Source organism: Parambassis ranga, chromosome 20 (assembly GCF_900634625.1).
Source record: "Parambassis ranga chromosome 20, fParRan2.1, whole genome shotgun sequence".
NCBI lineage: Eukaryota > Metazoa > Chordata > Actinopteri > Ambassidae > Parambassis > Parambassis ranga.
Window position 1 is genome coordinate 13827724 of NC_041040.1, and position 20474 is coordinate 13848197.

Genomic DNA, 20474 nt, shown 5'->3' on the forward strand with positions numbered 1-20474 from the left:
GTAATTTCTGTTAATAGAACCAGACAATTATCAACAGCGGGGAATTGTCAGGATGTTATTGGTCTTTACATTTCACTTACATTTTAAGTAGGATAATTAATATCCCCGCAGGCATTTGTGGTTGCCTCTGAGCACAGCCTTGTGAATAAAACAGAGATTTTATCTGAAATTTTCCATTTCTTTTCTGCAAATGATCAGTGAAACAAACTTCTTTTAAACATCAAAACTGGTTCCCTCAAAGATTTGTTTTTTTTTTTCTCTTCTTTATCAAAAGCTACTCAGCCATGTTCGTTTGAGGCAAGAAACCTCAGTGTAGACCATGAAACAGTTTCTTCATCATCAAAACCCTGTAACACTCAGCTGCAGTGAGTGAAAATCAGACCTACTGAGGTGTGCATGGCCTCTGTGTGCCACTCTGCTCTGTCCCGCGTTGATTGTTCATCTCCAGACTTCAATATGATTCACTTCTCAGAGGAGTTTTAATTCATAACTGTCGAAAAAGAGGACAGACTCCAGTGATCCACTTCTTCATTTCAGCTATTATCAAACTTGCCATCCATCTGGAGAGCGCTGGTGTGTAAACTTGTGGGTGTGTGTGTGTGTGTGGGTCGTTTTGATACGTGTGTTTGCCAGTTTTGTTAGTGGGTGGATACGTGCACCTGCTTGTGTGTGTTGGTGTTCTTTTTTTCCTCAATCAGCCGTCCTCCCACTGTCCATCTCTCATAGATGCATGGGGAGTCTGATCCCTGAGGACAGCATTTCCTTAAAGCAAGCTATCAAAAAATAATCACCGGCATAGTGGTGGTGTGTATCGACATCCACATATGGGACAAATGAGATACCCCCTTTGAGATGATCTGTATCCAGAGGGAATGGCGTGCGTGCGTACATGCATGTTTGTGTGTGTGTGTGTGTGTGCATCAGACTGCTTAAAGTCAATCAGAGCTCAATGTATAACTGTTGGGACATGTAATTTACATGTTACTTGATCTATTTTACATAAATGTATATTCCCACATATGGAAAAAGCTCCTCCTCTTTCACAACCACCTCTCACTATCCACCAAGCAGCAACCTCCAGGGCTGAGAAATGAAGCTCCTACAGAAGTGTCAAAAACCACAGTTCTCCCCTCTGAGATTGAGTCAATCCCAGTAGAACCCCTATGATAAAATGTCTGACTCAACAGCAGAAATCAACAGCCTCGTACAGCTGGTCTCTGTAGATTAGCTCCCTTTATGTGACAGCTATACACAAGGCTCACTCTTTTTTAATCATATTAAGACATACACATTTTTTGTATAATATTGGGTGTGACTATTTTGAGTGACAGGTGTGCATCTCACATATACTGCTTCTATGATTGACCACTCGTCCTCCACCGCTATGCCTGTGGAAAGCTGCCCATAGGCATGGGTGATGTCACAATAGTTATATAAAGTCTATGGTCATTTGTTGGGAATTTTTATTTGAATGGGCCTGAGCAGGTTCCAAGCTTGAGTGCAAAAACTGCAGTTTCCTAGGTGACCACTTGAGGCTGGCTCCAAATGTGAGTCAATCCCCATTGACCCAGCAGCAGAAACACAATTGCAGTCATTTTTAGTATCTATAATCTTCCTCTTAATAACTGTAAGAGTTGAATTTTTTATAACTCTCTTGCTTAAACTGTATCCAGGCTGAATCTTATGCATAATTAAGTGTGTGTCTGCTTTGAGTGACAGCTTTGTGCCAGGGCCTCTACCCAAAGGATGTTCAGCTTCTGGCTCCAGAACTCCAAAATGCTAATAATCAATTTTCAGATTGTAGGCTTTCTCAGTGGAGGTGCAATCTATCTTTTATGTACAGCATATGGGCCAGATGTATTCATCTGAAGTATACAGTAAAACCAAAAAGCACCTCTCTCCTCTTAATACATCCTGCAGCCATCTATTTATCTAAGAGTCAGCAAATGCATGTAAATGTTATTGACTTATAGACTCATCAGTGGAAGTCATCACACTATTATAAGATGTAAGGGAAACAGATTTCTGCCCTTCCTTTTCTGCAACCACCAGTGTCCCCATCTTTTTCTGTTTGGACTATTTTCTCTCACTTGCTGTCACACTGACGCCGCTTCCCTGCTACTCGATAAAAAGCCCACTCTGCCATGTTGTCTGAGATCCTTCTCGTCTGCTCGGGCAGAATGTCACCCTGTTTGTAGATTTGAGCATCGCAGCCATCAGATATACCTGACATTTGACAATGTGGATTATGTTCAGAGACACGGCAGATGTTATTGACATACAGCAGGAAGTCTCATCTGTGACATACAGATAAGGAGAATTAATCCCCTGTCAATGCAAAGAATAAATTGATGTTTTTGAGGGATGTTCGCGACCTCTCCCCAGCTTCTCTCGTTCTGTTTCTCATATTAAGATCTCTATCTGTCTTTATTAGGGGAGATAAATTATATATATGTGATTTAACCAAGCATTTACAATGAACTTTTATATAACATACTGCCTTGTTTCATGTCAGTGATCATGGCTTAATGATAGTGATGAGTTAATTACTGCGCTGATTTAAAGATCTCTCTTGTCATGTACACCCAGCGATTAGTCTGGTAGCAGCTGTAGCCATTTTTCCATCTTATCACATCTCACATGCCTGAGTGAGAAGCCAAACATTTGATCATTTGCATAATATACTGTATAGACATGTATTTTTAAACGCCCTTGAAGCGAAATAGGCTGCTTATAAAACATGGCTCTTTTCTGCCCATCACGTGACTATTCTCTTCACTCAGTATGTCCTCATGTAATATTTGTGTGTTAAAACACAATTAATATTACAAGGCAGTTTACACAATGTGATTGGGTTTTGCATATTCTCTACCCTGCATGCTGCCCTCTTCAAATCTGTTTCTGGATCGATGGCAGCGCAGTGTAGCAGTACGTCCCTGTGGAATGATGCCTAACTCAAACTCAGTATCATTAATGGTGTCATACATACAAATAGCCCCATCCAATCCACTTCAGCCGATACTGTTTCTATGCATGTAATGCATTCATTTCTCAAGTGACATTTACATACTTTACAGTGATAATTAATGCAAATTATCGCATACAACAGTATTGTCACATTGCCGCAGACTGAAATTATGTAATATGACAGACCTATATATATATATATATATATATATATATATATATATATATATATATATATATATATATATATATATATATATATATATATATATATCCTACATGTATAATTTAGGCATTTGCTCCATTAATTGGTTAAAAATGCATATTTTAATGTGTCCTAAATCTCTTTGGCAAGAGTAGGAGAGACATTTGGCTAAGAAGACAAGATGAGTGTGGGTTTTAGTGCTATCTAATAATAGTCCTGTATTAGTATAAAATGTAAAATCATTGATTTATTTATATCTAACATACCCTAAATGCCTCTTTCCTCAATATATATATTTATTTATTTTGTACACTACCTTCAATGGAAACAAGTTGTACCATTGAGGCCTCATGTCAGTTTTTCCCCAGTGGACAAAATTCTGCATGGTCCAACCCTCAGGAGGGCCCACATAATTCCACCCATGCCCAAAGCACAGTTTTAACCTGACAAGCTAATGTAATCAGTTAATAATGAGCTCCTTTGAGACTCTTAATTTCTACTGTAGCTCATGTTTAATCTGTTTCTTTTGCTCCTGGGAAGTTTTACACAATAACTTTAAAGTACACGACGTGAATGAGTTACGTCCTGCTCGTTTCTTGATGCAGCAGTGGTAAAATCCCCAACAAACAGAAAGGAACAGAAAGCACTGTAAAGATGAAAGACACTTCTGACGGAGGTTGTGAGTTTGTAATTTTGCCGGCTTGTATCAGTGAGTGATGGCTTCATTTTTTGTCCCAGGGAGAAACGGTGGCGTGTCAGCAGCCTGATGTGTTTCACTTCAGCTGATCTGGTATCAAGGACAGGGTCCTCTCGTGGACGACAGATTAGTTTCTCCTGCGTGGATGTCATGAGCAGACACTGAGTAGACACAGGACAGTGCTGAGGGAGGACGCTGACGGATGACAACCATTCCACTATCCTTATTGTCTTTCTGTTACTCCGCTGCGCTCTCTATCTCCCTGTAGTCAGCACTCCTGTTTTTTCTGCCACTGTCTCACTGTTTATCAAGTAAGACCTGCACACATAGTTTATTGAAGTTATACAATGCATAAAGCTGGTCCTCAAGGTGCCAAGTTCTATAGGAAACTGCTCTATATGTAGATAAATTCCAACATATCCTCACACATAATTAGCTACAGAAAATGTGTTGATTGTTGTGCTGCGATGTAGCTTATCTTTAGACACCACAACATATGCTTTACCACCATTTACCTGCCAGACATGGCAATGAGATGTAAATCGAAGGACAACATACCATGACATCACCCACAGGTGTAAAGTGATTGTGATGGATGCTCTATTTGACGCCATCTTGGCAGCATTGTCATCCACCTAACTCCTGGTATAATATGACATGATATGGGCTAAGTGACCGAACACTAGTTCATGCATCCTTCCATCAGAATGGAAGATGATGCTTGAATCTCACACAGAAGATAATATTCATCATTGTCAGGTGGTGTGAGGTTGTGTTATTTTCCTAGCCTGAAATACATAATATCTGCTTAGTAGTAGGAGTGTTTTTTCTAGTATTCCACACCAAAGCTAAATGTAGCAGGTCAGGCTGTATAATGCTTCTTACCCTTGTTAGCCGTCTGTCTCCTGGCCATTTGCCACTTATGCCTTTATGGTCATGAATGCCTCCAGCAGTGCCATCTTTATCTCTCACTAATCTCTTGATGACAAGATCCTTCTCTATATGTTTGTCTTTCATGCCTCGGCTGAGCACATAACCCATGCCCTTATGCACATTGCTGTCAGACGAATTCACAACCTAATTGCAATTAACTTGACACCAAATTTGCACGGTAAGACTGGACCGCCGGCGGCACTCTGCCCGTTTCACCTTCGCCCCCAGTCACATGGTGGCAGAAATTTTAGTGACACAAAGTAAACAAATTAGCAAAACTAGTATAGGCATTGAAACAAAAACAAGACCCTGTCAGAGGCAATCTACTTTCTTGGCACATCGCCCCTTCTTAATGTGTGTGCATGAAATCATGGATCTGAGCTCGTAAAAACAACACACCAGACGGCGCCTTGGAATCAGATTTCAACAATAAAACTGCCACTATAAAAAAAAGTTTCTGACTTGGTGATGAGCTCTTCTTCGCCTGTCTTCTCTGACATTAGTTCAGTTTCTGCTTTGTTGCTTTTTTTTTAACTGTACTGGATGCTGCCTCAGATTGGAGAGCTGTGCTGTGCTACAAATTACCAGGGAGAAGGATGTCTCTGTGATGGGAGCAGGTTTCCTTAGGTAGAAGAAAAATCAATCAGTTTGTACTGTTGGTTGGCAATTTCAGTTTGTTGGAGTTGGGTCGTTTTGTGAAAGCACAACAATTACAGCAAACATGCACTTGAAGAGCACAAGTACAACCAGCAGAACCAGCTGATGTTTTTGTTATCTCTAATTGTATTGGCGAGGAGAGGGTTTGAATTTTCCTCACCAGGCGAACAAAAAATGGTCATAAGAACCTGTCTGGACGGTTGTGTTCATCGATAGGAGTTTAATATCTTACTTGATGTTGCAGATTTAAACCCCTTATGGTTAAACTGTATCGACTTATGTGCGGTGACATTTTAACAAAATGTTACCTTAAAGTTTGGTCTGATGATTTACCTTTAAAATCAACTTGCACAGACTTAAAACCTGTAGGGGAATACATTGAAATAAATATTTAGTTACCTCAGTTATCTTGTCAAAGTTGTAATATTGATGCACTTTGGAACAGCAGGGACCATTTCTGACACTTTGATGGTGCATTCAAGGGCAAATCATCAATCAGAAGCTGAAACTTGTCATGGAGTGCTGAGCATGTCAGAAAATCAAAGACAAACAGTAAGCGAAGTGGATATTGCAAAGTTTGTTGTTTGCTGCACTGAAAATGTGTTTTTGGGGAACTGATTGGCAAATGATGTCATCCTCCTGACACTGTCAGCACAAGAGTTGTCATAAAGTTGGGATGCAGATAAACACCTTCCGATCTGAGGGTTTCTTAGTAAAAGTGGTATGGTCTTCTTACTGTTCCTTAGTGGTGAAAAGCTCTACTAGGGTCATGAAATAGTGACTGAAAGGATATGACCTCAAATATGAGCAGCTATAATAATTTAATATGGTGAAAAAATGTTGAAATATGCAAAAGGGTCCACATTGAGAGCCAGCTGACTTTGTTCAGGCCTTTTTGGCATCTCCCTAGTGGTCTGCCAGGAAGCTCCAGCTGGACAAAGGCCTATAGAGCCGATACTAGGCTCACACGGAGGATTACATCCCCCAGCTGGCCTGGGAGCAGCTGAGGATCCTCCTGAAGGAAGTTTCTGGACAGAGGAAGGCCTGGGCGTCTCTGCTCCAACTGATATGACCCTGATGGACTAATCACTTTGGAGAATATATAGATTTAATGGAGCTGCTGGCAGTGATAAAAATTATGTTGTACCTAAAAGTTAATGGAATAGAAATTCAGCTATAAACTGTGCTTTAACCTGCTAGAAATCCCTCTTAACTTTAAACCCTGCACACCTCACCATGTAAATAAATATGGCTTTTGTTAGCAGTAGGTCTAGTGCTGCACTTTGAGTCGTTTTACCCTTGTAAGCCCAAATATTACAGACAGGCAGTGAATAAAACCTCTTCAGTCCAATAAATCTCTCTGTAATCAAACCCGTAAGTGAGGAAAGACAGTGTTTCAGCACACTCTGAAGGTGTCGGCAGGGTCTTTAATCCTCTTTATAAAAACATGACCAACTCAGCTTAGGTGAAATCCAGAAACATCCTATTACAGGACATTCAGTACTCATCTTACGTTACCTCATATATCCCTGTTCTTCTGTGCGTGTGTGGTGTGTGATCGTTCCGGCTCTTCAGGGTTGTGTTTTTAATTGCTCTCTTACAAACCTTTAATTGGCTCTTCCATGAAAATATCCCTCTGGAGGGTTTCTGGGTCAGCCTTCACTTGGCAGACCTCAGGACAGCACAGCAGATACTCTCACATTCTCTGTAAACAACCAGACATCCGAATTTATGGCTTCATAATTTATGTACAAACAGCCATACATTTCTAAATATGCACAAGCACACAGGAAACATTCGGGCCCTCCATGGGGAAAAATTGCCGATATGATAGCGAATGTAAAGGGAGTAGGAAGCAGGAAGAGTAATGGGGAGTAAATGTGTAGTTCAGAATCTAGGACAGGCTGGAAGAAGCCCTTTTTTTCTCTCGGTGTGGTCCGGTGTTGCTTTGGCTTTTGATGTAACTTGACAGTGCATCTCTCCTCTCTGCTGAAATTTAGCAATTTTTCCACCTCTCAGTCTCTCTCGTCTGTCTTGAAGCAGAGTTGTCTCTCTAGTTTGCAGATGTCATCTCGTCTCCATCTGTTTCCGCACCTATATGGTGCATTCGATTGCACAGCATTGCATCTTGTCTTCGTGGCCTCACAGAGTTCTCCTTCGCTCTCTCATGTATTCATCTATGTTCTCTCTCACACACACACATACAGGTCCATGAGTTTGTTTGCAGTGTATTTTGCCTTTGAGCTGAGTGTGAGGTGGAACACAGGGAGGGAGGGGGGAACTTTTTTCATGTCCTAGTTTCTTTGCTATGGGGACTATTGGATGTTGCACTATGTCCTTCTTAGATTTGGCTCAGCCTAGCTCGTCAGGAGAGCGAGGATTAATTCTCTCCGGCTGCGTGTGGTTCTTGTGTGGATCAATAGATCCAGTCGCTACCTATTTGAAAGGGAGGGCACCATGCTGTTTGTTTTGGCGACGGGAGGGCGGCCCCTGCGAGGTAGCATTAACAATATACGCAGTACATCAGGGCAGTCTCAGGCTAAAGCTTGAACAAGCAAACTGAGCAAAGTGCAGTGTGTGTATTGTGGGACAGTAGTGTGTGTGTGATTAAAGGTCTGTGTTTGCATTTGTGTATACCAGACTGTGTGTCCCCTATAAGGCTTCTGGAAGTGTCGCAGGTATGACGAGCATGATTATGAAGCAGTCTATTGCCTGGTCTGGTCTCTTGGGCTGCAGAGGGCTTGATAAAGAGTGTGGGTCACAGTAGCAGGCGGGACTGTCTGTGCCACTGCCTGCTCAGAATCGATAAAGAGCCAGAGCCATCGAGCCCTCAACAGGCCTGTCAGCGCTCACGCCAGCTTGATGCCGGGGTGAGTCGGCCTGTGCACTGCCAAGGTCAGCCGTAGTTATGAAGAGGTCGAGGATTTGCGCTAGGTAAACACACTGTCTTCTCCGTGAGAATACAAAGCAGCTGTGCCGTGATAACTGTCAGTGAAAAGAGCATGCTGACAAAACAGCGAGGCCAGGCTGGAGGACAGAGAGGGAGAGGGGGAGCGAGACAAAAAAGAGAAGGTTAATGGCAATGATAGACAGAAAGAGAAGAATAAAGAGAAGCAGTCAGCAAAAAAAGATGTGAAAGTAATGATAAAATATCAAAACATCAAGGAGAATCAAACGAAGGATACGGATGTACTGCAGCTGTGTGACAGAATGATGCAGAACACAATGAAGATTTGCCTTTTTCTCTGAAAACATAATGCTATGTTTTTAAATGAGAGCATTATTTCATGAGGCTTGGACAGTGCCTGGGATTTCACTGGAGAGGATTATCATTGACTCAAACAGATGAGTTCAAAAAGCCAGAAGCTTTCTTTCTCTGCTCATTCTGCTCCATGTCTCTCAATACAAGGCACATTTCCACAGGGCTGATTAATATACACAGTAATTACTGTTTAATAGAAATGATAGTTTCATATTTCATTAGGAGTCCTTTACGTATTTGACTCTCTCCAGAAGAGAGTACATAGATTAGCCGACTGATGTTGTTTGATGAGCGAGCATGTTGACAGGACACACTCAGCCCTCTCTGAATCTGTGATGTTGAAGAATGCTGGAAGTGGCTGTGAAGAATTAAATGATGGATTACTGACACCAGGCAAATTCACCATGTTTACTGTGTGCGTGTGAGATGTCATGTCAAATGTCTTTTTACTTGTGTTAAATTGAACACATCCTGATCCTGAGAGTTGGAGCAAAAAAGTTAAACAACTATTTGCATTTAGTAAAAGTTCAATTTATATGCAGTAGGAGTTTTATTTGGATATGGAGGAGTAATAAGTCAAAATAAATGGAGCTGCGAGCCAAAAACTCACAGCATAAATTTAGTAGTCTTATGGCAGCAAGTGTGGTACTACCAATGGGCCACAGTGTGAGGAGAGGTCTTTGGCTCACATACATGGCTGAACCATCCTTGGACATGACGTCACAATAGGGTGATGGACCGTCTTTATATTACGTTACCAAAGTGACAATCGATCGTAATCTCAGTGCATCAGGCTAGATCTAGCTAATTAGTAGCCTATCATAGTTGAAGTGCTTATAAGCCAGTATTCCAGGCCTAACGTGAGTGTGTGGTCAGATTTCCATACTGATCGATCTGGTCACAAACGTTTGTTGTCCTGTTTGTTTGGGACATCGATATAGTTTAGTAAGCAGTCTAACTCTAACATTGACTCTCTATAAGCCTCTGCCTTGATGAAGTCTGTCAAACTAGTTTAGAGGCAACAGAAGCCAGAGATGGGTTCTGCTCTTTCAGCACAAATCGAGCTGAAGCTTTTAGAGTATCTCCCAACTGCAAAACTAAAGGCACATTCACTGTTATCAAGTTATTGACTCCATGCCCTTTTATTACTCTTCAAAACAAATGTACACAATGATGCCAGGAAGGAAGGACTTTTCTCAGAGGAAACAGCAGCGTTTACAGGAAATGTTGTTATAATGCTGAGAAACACATACGACAGTCTCACTGTAAGTGCCGTCTCCTCTCTCTACCCCTGACAGGTGAAGTGCTTCGTCTGGGGAGGATGTCAGGTCACACGGTGAACGGGGGCTGGTCGTCCTGGAGCTCCTGGTCTCAGTGCAGCAGAGACTGCAGCCGGGGGATTCGTAGCCGAAAGAGGACATGCAGTAACCCAGAGCCGCGGTATGGAGGTCAGACCTGCCTGGGTCCAGCACAGGAGTACCAGGAGTGTAACATCACCCCATGTCCAGGTAACAAATGCATACAGATACACTTTCATTGATTACCAGCAGACACAGAGAGATAAGAACAATTATAAGAGCAGGAGTCAATAACTTACTCACACAGATAAATACACACTGCTCCACACTACGCTTGTGTTTTTCCCCCTGTGATTAATGGATAAAGAACTGCAGTGACAAAATGACTTACCAAATTATCAGGAACAACAAAGGAAATCAGTTGCAGATAAGAGGTGTGACGGAGACCCCAATTTACACCAAGAATCAAGGAGACAATCCCTGTGGTGCTCCAGTATGTAATTACATTGCTGGGTAATTATGCTGCCAGCTATGGGAGGCCTTATTCTGTTTTGAAAAGCCCTGAGACAATGCATTTTCAACACTTCTCCAGCAGAACACTGCAAGAGGAAGCTTTCTAATTAAAAGAATACTTTGTCTGACAAGGGAAGTAAGCTGTCTAAATGGAAATCCACTGCTTAGTTTGGCATAAAGCACACCTGGTATCCAAGCATGTACGCCAGGCAGACAAGCAGGACGCTGTCTCAGATGGTTATTAATCAAGCCCCCCCCTCCCTCCCTCCAGAAGAAAGGCTTAGGTACCTCGCTAAAAGCCTGGATCTGCACATCGCCTTCGGGAGCCACAATCCGTCTTCATAACCGCAGCCGGTCTGTAAGCAGGAGCACGAGACAGTAGAGTGAACAGCCATCGATACTATTTTTACAGCCTGTTAATTCATTCAGTGTAAGTGCACCCCCATTCAGCTTCAGGGTAAGCTGTTATCAGCCCAAGACTTTGGATGAATCCGTGAGCATCAGTTTTGCTTTATCCTTCCGGATGGTTGCCACAAGTGTTCCCCTTGAGTAAAATGTCGGGTGAATGTGCTTTGATTTTCCTGCGCCGCATCACTATGCTAATACATGTAGTACACCTATTCCAGGATGTTGACTGTAATAATACCAGAGCTACAGTATGTTGATGAAGAACTCCGCACTTGTATCCCCCAAAGGAAGCGACTTAACCCAGCCTGAGTAGCAATGAATACTAATGCATACTCAATTAGCACCCCTCTGAAAGTGAGATATTATTTTGAGGCAGGCGGGCCGTGCTGGTAGACCAATTGTAATCCTCCTGTGGTTAATCCAGTGATATTTAAATGTGTTAGTTCACAGTGAAGGAGAGCGGGAGAGAGGAAAGGTGTTATTCCTGCCATCCATCTGGTTTGGAAACAAATGAATCCACGATTTTCTTGAGTCATCGCCCGAGATGAGACGATCTGTCATTGAGGGCCAGGAATCGACTTACGTGTCACTTTGTGATAGAGAAATTACACTGAGATGACAAAAAGCATTGGCAACTTCAATTACCTGCACAGTGCTGCTAGACATGTTCAGGTCTTTAAAAGCAAAAAGGGAATTTCTCTTTGGCCCAGTGAGGTGATGATTGGCAGAGAATATTCACCTCTGTTGTGATTCATGTGCAAAGATTTGCCCCTGTTTATTCCTCCCTCATCTCCCCCTCTCAGCCCCATTCATCTGTTTATACAGAATGTCTTCTTTGTGCGCTGATAATGAATATTCATGTCTTTTAAACGTCTGCTGTTTGGCACCACATGAAGGGAGGAACAACAAGGCAGATTGCAAAGCTTCATTTGTCTTTATTAATCACTGTGAGTTCAAGACTCGTGTTGGGTCGGGCGAGCACACTTTCTGACACACATGCTCAAAGTGCGTCATATATCTTTATCATCCTGCGTGTTTGAAGTGACTCACAATCATGATAACGGTCAGAGGAAATTGTTAGAGTGACCTAGAAACTAAATTCTACAAACACAAAGAACTCTTTTCTGAGACAAGAAAATGGCTGTTTCCTACAATCAGAGTGAAAATGTTTAAGGCTGTGTGTCTGTTTTTTTCTGAGTGCTACTGAGGAGAAAGTATTTTCAGCCGTACAGAGCCCAGAGTGCTTTGGCTTTTTCAGCCACTCCAAGCGCATGTAGCTGAAAAATCTGAACTTTTCAGAAAAGAGGTTGCTGCTGCTACTGTAGTGCTTTTTAAGAAACCAACCGCATGTGCAGCACTCGTGACAAATAAAATCAATTAGAAGCATGATGTGACCTTTATCTGAGCAGATCAGCCAAGTTTTATGTTTCTTTTCATTGGGTTGAAACAACAAAAGAGATATGTGGATGCAGCCCATAATCAGGCAGGTGTTTTCAATCAATGACACTGTTTTCATCATTTTAGTGGACGGCAGCTGGTCGTGCTGGTCTTCATGGTCCAAGTGCTCTGTGACGTGTGGAGGAGGACACTACATGAGGACTCGAACCTGCAGCAACCCACCACCAGCCTATGGAGGAGACATCTGCCTGGGTCTGCACACTGAGGAGGCACTGTGCAACACACAGCCCTGCCCAGGTACACACACACACACACACACACCTCACTGATAAGGAGCTTAGTGCCAATCCATCACAGGTTCATTGCTCGTTTACTTTTGTTTCTCTCGGGCCCTCAGACAGCACCCATGCATCACTAATATATACACAGCACAAAGCACGCACACACACCTGTAAACGCACACCGGACAGGATGTGAGATATGCTGTCTAATCCGTTTCCAGAGAGCTGGTCCAGCTGGTCAGAGTGGTCCCACTGTGACTCCAGTGGCGCCCAGCAGCGAGTGCGTCACTGTGACGTCCTGTTCCCCACTGGAAACCAGTGCTCAGGAAACAGCAGCGAGACCAGGCCGTGCTCTTCTGACTCCAATTTTATACCAGGTGAACACACACACACAAGCATCCTCTCTAGTAATGCCTTGGGCAGTCACGCATGACTAACACACAAGTTTACGCGCACACACACGTTCTGCACCACCATATGCCCACAGCAGTAATTCAGTTCATTTCCAACAATCCTGTGATAACGGCACACGTTATTGATCCTGCTTAGGGACCTGCCTCAAGTCAGAGGTCAGGTTCAGCAACGGGGCAGCATTTTTGAGAGATGGTTGGGATTAGCAATGAGTTGCTCAAGGACTGTTGAGAGCGGCAGGTGATTACATGGGGGCGTGAACCTGGTGCAGGGCAGTCTCCATACTTATTCAAACAGTAATGCTGATGTATTAGCTTCATTAAAGCCCTGGAAGTCACATCAGGCCACACAAAAAGCACTTATATCAGCATATGCTGGAAATGGCGTGGGTCCGCTGATCAACATGTTTTTGCTTTTTCTTCACCCTTCTAGCACCTGTGTTAAAATAATACATTCATAGATGACATCTCCTGAAAGATGAAGTCAATCAATCAATCAATCCTTATTTATACAGCACATTTCATTCAATAAACTTGCAATACAATAATCGCAAAGAGCTTCCTAGATGTTGCCACCACATTGCCGGTACAAACAGGGACCAGGAAGGGGAGGGACATCAGGCTTTTTCCACATCAGTGCCAATGTAGGTGCAGCAAACATTTGTGAAAGGTTAATGTCAGCCTGACTGACTGCAAAAACGCTTGTATTAAATTCCTTTCCCACATACTTGGGTCTGGGCCGGCAGAAGTAGAAATGCAGGACAGTCTGTAAAGCTGGATCCATACTCCGCGAGACAAAGAGCGGAGAACGCGCTCCACGGGTGGTAAGAGATACAAAAAAAAGGTCTTTTCCGCACTGAGGTACCATACTCCGCGAGACGCGTGTGTGCAGAACTCCTCATACGGCCCGCCCACTAAACTATAAGGAAAGACTTTACTGAGTTTTTTAACACACCACAAGGACGTGTGCCATGGCAAGAGGGCATTACACAGAGAGGGTGCCTGCAACAGCGTGAGATGTCCGGCGATGAGTTGTGAAAATGCGACATTAAAAGTAACAATAGCAAAGATTCAGTGTTTGTGCCTTTATGACCACATTTGCACATCTACTGTGTTCCAATGTGCCTGCGATACTTCAAACTGTCCGGTGATGAGCTGTGAAGATGCGACATTAAAAGTAACAATAGCAAAGATATACAGACATTGTTAACGAGCCTATTATGCCCTGGTATGTAGGAGTATAGAATGGTAATAACAGTCACCATCTGGTATGTGTGTGCTGTCTGGAGTTATTGGTGACAAATCACCCTGACTTGCCTTTCTTTCTTTCTTTTATTGCTCATCATGCAAAACCGGTATGGTCTTATCTAAATCTGTTGAATCAGCGCTGTTTATACACCTACCTATATACCTGGAGAGGCTCTTGCGCTTCTCCACTTTCATCACGCCCACAATAAATTCCGACCAATCACAGCATGGTTGCCGCACAGCCTTGAAAGACAAAGTTCGGCCCGGACCCTGTGCACAAAAGTGCGGATCAGCGGGCGGTCAGAGACAAAAAATGACGTCATTTTGTGGGCGTAACGTCTGCAGGGGGGAAAAATGTCTTTGTCTCGCGGAGTATGGATCCAGCTTAAGAGGTTACATCAGTTGCTGCTGACTGTATTCTGAGTTTGGGCTTATAGGAGCAGCAGCAGCAAAATGTGCATGAGTGGAAGCTGCTGAAATGTCCTTAATTATTACCTCACCCCTAAGTACAGGGTTGATCAGGATGTAATTACAACAGCTGTTTTCACTCTGGGAAGTCTTTTTTAATAAACCTTTTCTGTTTTTCTGCGTAAACCGAAGGTCTGTAAGTATTTGCAGTTGTTTTATGTGGATACAGTCACATATACAGGATGAAGCCCCCTAGAGACTAAACAACAAAACATGGCCCAACAGTGTATAACTAAGACAAATTTTGTTGAATCATACATTGGTGATTAATCATCTTCACACATGAACAATTTCAAACACGCACACGTTTGGGGTAAAATTAATTATTTGTGTTATTATTGTGGCACTGTGCTGTACTTCTCTTTTATTTCATTTTAAAGTCCCACATTTCCATCTTTTTATTTGGTTAGTAAGAATGTCTCAGTAACCTGTGCTTCTTCCAGCACAGTTCCTTCCAGTTTGGTATTTTTTTTGTCCAGATTTTGAAGGTTTGCAGATGAATAGAATTTGATTTGACAGTTTCACAGAATATTTCAAAAGGTGTTCATAAATTTAAAAAAAAAATTCTGCCTTTATTACAATTTAGCTGAATAGAAAATTACCAGTGTCTTCAGTTAAAAATGGGAATTTCTATCTGGGTATATACAGTCCAGTGAGGTCTATTGAAATTTGCATGTCCATTGTGTTTGGGGAATTTAATGTGATCCCTTTGCCTTCATCAGAATTGCCAAAAAAAGGAATAAAAATAAAAACAGCAGAACCCGACTCCAGCTGGTAGCTGAAAGCAATCCTGCTGTTCTCTAACCCCTGCACCCTTTTACTTTTCATACGCCTGTCAAGCTTTCACTTTTCAGCCGGCACAAAAGCAATTTACAGAGATGATAGCTGTAAATGTATCATTTAAAGTTGTAGTAATTCTAAGCAGTCCTGATGCCGAAGCTGCACGTCACATTTCATAGTGTAATACGTCAGCCGTGTGTATAGAGATCTACACAACATGAGGAAATCCTTTCATTTCTCTGTCAGTCAATCAGAGTGTGTCTGTAGGAGCCATTCAGGTTTGCAGCCCCTCATGATGTCATAAAGGGGAAAGACACCACCCTAAGGGGAGAGCCTCACCTCTCCAGTGGACCATGGCACTTTTATGTTATTATGAATCAAAATATAAAAGCTTCCTCTGATCAAATTTCCTCCTCTCCTGTGGTCCACTGAGAGGGCTGGGGCTTTGTTTTTTGTTGTCTCCAGTGATGGGAAAGAGGAAGCACTAAAGTAACACTACATTATCCACATCCAACATAGCAACTCTCATCAACTAACCATTGACAATTGTTAACAAACCATTCAGAGACATTCCTGATTCTCAGATGTCTGTGGTGGAGCTACTTTAAGCAGCCATATTGCTGTTGTTGACTCGTTTTTCTTGCCAGATATCCACGGCGCTGGCAGGAAACACACAGCCCTCCTCTGGAAAGTGACATTAACTCATTTCTATTTAAAGCTACACACCCTGAACAGGCTAAAACCAGACGCTTAAAGAAAAAGAGACATATACTGTGGAAGAATGTAGCACTATGGGAACTATAGCTCAAAGTGTAAAGAGTGAGAAAATCCTTTCCTTTTAATCCAACTATACATGTACATAGTGTACACACACACACACACTGCTCCACAAACACCATCGGTATTGGCATCTGCTTAGACAGGCATCTTCTTATTGACAGTCAGTAATGTGAGACACAGAGAGGCATTGATCTCTGCCACACAGATCATTAAAACTCCTCCCTTTAACAAAGAATACTTTCACTCATGATATTCATGTTGAAATGATTGTATATACTTGGAAAAAGTCCTTGACTCATTAAACTTCACAGCTCATTAATTATTAGATAGAATAAACATTGAATTGAAACCTACATTTGTAACCTTTCTGTATCAATTAGTGAGGATATAATACTCATGAAAACCTTCACAGGTCGTTACAGAATTACCCATTTGCCTTTATACCTTATCATCCATCCCCTTTTATGGGAAAGGAAGTCCATTAAGGTTCATTAGCAATGTCTTGTACTTCATTTCCTTTAATGGGAGCTGATACTTTTCATAAACCTCTCCAGGTGCCACAGCCGTGATTAGCTGGTAGAGTTTTCACCATAATCTGCTTCGTACCGAACACGGCTTTCATCTCCACACTCACCTTCAAGGGTACAATTTGTCATGCTAACAGGGAGCAGTGTGCTGCATGTGTATGGTTTGTGGCCCTAATACTGCTGTTCCCTCTCTTTTGTCAGAAGTCTCGATCGCACGCTCCAGTCAGGACGAGAGGCGCTGTGGAGGTAATTTATATGACTCTGTGTGTGTGAGAGAGAGTGTGCAAGAGATAGAGGGGGTGGGGGATAGCACCTGGCAAAACATATGTGCAGTATCGTGGATAATAAGATATAACTTTCTAATCCTACTTAGCGTCATCTAAATTCAGATGGAAATGAAGAAGAATGCTGCTCCTATCAGACTAACACACAGGCAGCCATTAACATCATTTTAAAACATGAATTTTAAAATGCATCAAACTATTAATTATTATATTACACTACTGTTATTATGAAAAGGATATTAAAAAGGATTTTATGAGTAATTCAGTCTTGATTTAGTTGCTATTATCTCTGGCTGATTGCTTCATAAAGTGATATACAAGTGTTTTACTCATGAAACAGTAATGCTAGGAAATTCACAAAAACAAGACATTCAGAGAACTTATCGTTTTCTGTTGACATTAGCTATATTTTGTTGCATCTAAAATGTTTTTATAGGTAATTCAACATATAACTTAATTTTATTTAATTGTCCTCATTATTTTCTGCAGCTTTAAAGATGAAAAATAATACACATATTAAGAGAATCTGTGGATGCTCTCATTCATCAAGGTCATAGTCATTTCCAAGAGTTTAAATCGAGGCAACTGGACTCAAGGATTCTTCAGTTCTGCAGAACTGAAGAAGCCACTTGGGGGAGTGGCAAAACGTCTTCAAAAAACAATCCTTGAGTCCAGTTGCCTCGATTTAAACTCTTGGAAATTAAGAGAATATCCCCCTTATGCATATCTTTAGACTTTGTCTGAATGAATGGATTCTGGATCTCCTCTCTGTTAGACTTTTCCAAGCCTTTTTTTGATGGCAAAAAATAATAAAACTGCACAATTATAAAAAGCAAGGCACTCCGGCCTGCAGTGTAATACAATACACACATTATAACCGTGTGCTTTCACATGGTGACCAGGCTACTACGGGTCAGAGGATTTGGACTGGTATATATAAAAAAAAAATTAAAATATTTTCAGCGAGAAAATCTTGATTCTGGACAGAATTGAACATATGGAGAGAAAAGGAACAGAAGAAGACAGGACAAAGGAGACGCCAGGAGAGACAAATTTAGCCACACAGGAAAGAGATGAGGAAATGAGAAAGGAATCCATTTACTGAGAATTGTCACCCAGCTAAAATGTCATAGCACACCTTGGAAATGTTCTGTTTTTATCCACTCCCATTTTTCATGTAGACAATATCCAAATAATGTTGCACATGAATATAAGATATAAATAATGCAGGACGTAAGAGAAAAAGAAAGAAAGATAAGGAGCAAATATTCTTTATTTTCTTCAGCAGAAGGGTCTTTTTTCATTGGAGTATTTGCCATTGTTGGCATATAAATTGCTGTTTGGTACCATTTCCACTGTGTGAATGGACAGAGCATAACCCTCAGCCTCCCTCTTACCTCTCCCCCTGTGTCTCTTCTTCCAGACTTTAACCTCTTCCACATGATTGCCGTGGGGCTCAGCAGCTCCATTCTCGGCTGCCTGGTCACCCTGCTGGTCTACTCCTACTGCCAGCGCTACCAGCAGCAGTCGCACGACGCCACCGTCATCCACCCCATTTCTGCTGCGCCGCTAAACACGAGCATCACCAACCACATCAACAAACTGGACAAATACGACTCGGTGGAAGCCATCAAGGTCTGTAGACGGATTTTCTCTGGGTTCACTGCAGTCACGCCTGACAGACATCCAGATACACTGAGGCAAAGCAGCAACATTTCCTTACTGTTTGACTTAATCAATTGATGTCACAGCCCACTCCGAGTCAGTGAGCAACGGTTTGCCTCCTTCTCCTCCGGTGTCAGTTGTGATTAAACACACTTCTTACTGCATGACTCTCACTGTCACACCACCTCCTGCCGTGCACCGACACTCTCTAGTCATGTAACAGATAGGCAGTTGTGCGTTCGTGCTCTCTCCGTGTGCTCCTCTGCTGTGTGTCTCAGTGTGCGACTTTGTTCTGTGTCAGTGGTCATACACTGCTTTCTCATAACATACTAATGCAATTAGTTATTGGTGCGTGGGTAGGTAATCAGCGAAGAGACATCGGTGCATTTCCCAGACGGCTTCCTTGTGTCATTAAAGTGTAGACAGTCAGATGTGTCGGAGCCAGCGAAGAAGATCAAGATACTCTTGTAATACAAACAAGCCTCTTATCCACTGATACATCAGGTCCTTGGTGCCAGACCAGGCTGCTGATTAGTGCTTGTCCACAGATACTCCATGATCCAGCTGGGATTTTTTCAAGAAGTCCTTGTGCTTGGTAATAAAGGGATTTAGCCACTTTAACAAGCTGTGTATTTTTTTTAACCAAGAGCAACATTTAAGTCTTTGGAGCTAAGTCTTGCTTTCCTGCTCCATCCCTTCTACATGCTAATTGTTCAGGAGCGTACCTATTGGTGTTTTTGCACTGCAGGAACCTTATTAGGTAGGCCTGCATCTCGGTGCATATTTCTACTGCTTCTGTAGAAACCGGGTATGTTTACTTCCAGTTAAACATGACACAACATGTTTTTAAAAGAAAAAAATGATGAATGAAGTGCAGGAAATGCTTTCGATTTAGGATGTTACCTCGGCGCCTGAATTATGCAAGATTCCCTCAGCATCCTTTGAGGGAGTAATGCCAGTGAGCTTTTCTCATCTGCTAACTAACAAAATGCATTAGTAAATGTACCTAAAGCTGCTATTTTCAGTCAAAAACATGATTGCATATTTACAGCATTGGGAAACATGCGTTTTTCAGGTTCTGTTTGTGTCCTGTGGAGCAACATAAAGGCCCGTGGGAGAGAAAATACTAACACATATGTAGGGGTAGGTCCTTGAAGAAGGACAATGCCTTTGCGTTCTCATTTTTTTAGGCAATTTAGTGTATCCTTCCACAGTGTGTGATGGTGTATTCTGTCAGAGGAAGTCCTCACTCTTAGAGAGATAAACTACCAGGATGTCTGTTTGCAAAACTACTTCACAGATATAAAATTGCCACAGTGTGAACAGATCCTCTGGCTCGGAGCAAACTTCTCTGAATGTAATTTTATGGTGGAACGAAGGTGTGAGCAACGTTCATCTGTCATGCAATTAAAGTCAGGAGCGTCGAGCGTGATTCAGTTAGTGCAGTTTGCAGATAGCGGTGGATATGAATGTAGACAGTCCATGTGAAGTTACAAAAGGAACCACATGACAAATGAACATTGTCTAATTTTCCAGCAGCACATTTTGCCTCCAGCCATCCTGCACTGAGCCTAAACAGTGAATTTCCCTCCGTTAACTCTGCAAAGTCATAATATGCCTAATTTAAGTGTTTATAGGAAGGAATGATGAACACCTGATGCCATGTTTTAGAGTATTTGGCTCAAATCCTGAT

The 20474-nt window shown here is 42.1% G+C and overlaps 1 protein-coding gene across 3 annotated transcripts in view; it reads left to right on the plus strand.

Moving 5' to 3' along the window:
• The window catches only part of sema5a (sema domain, seven thrombospondin repeats (type 1 and type 1-like), transmembrane domain (TM) and short cytoplasmic domain, (semaphorin) 5A), a 116675-nt gene that overhangs the window by 93463 nt on the left and 2738 nt on the right, over positions 1-20474 (plus strand). For all 3 annotated transcript variants that reach the window (XM_028433427.1, XM_028433426.1, XM_028433428.1), the window contains 5 exons: positions 10020-10229; positions 12465-12635; positions 12841-12996; positions 17034-17078; positions 18540-18751. In XM_028433427.1, coding sequence (XP_028289228.1) covers positions 10020-10229; positions 12465-12635; positions 12841-12996; positions 17034-17078; positions 18540-18751 — 794 coding nt within the window. The remainder of the gene's footprint in view (positions 1-10019; positions 10230-12464; positions 12636-12840; positions 12997-17033; positions 17079-18539; positions 18752-20474) is intronic.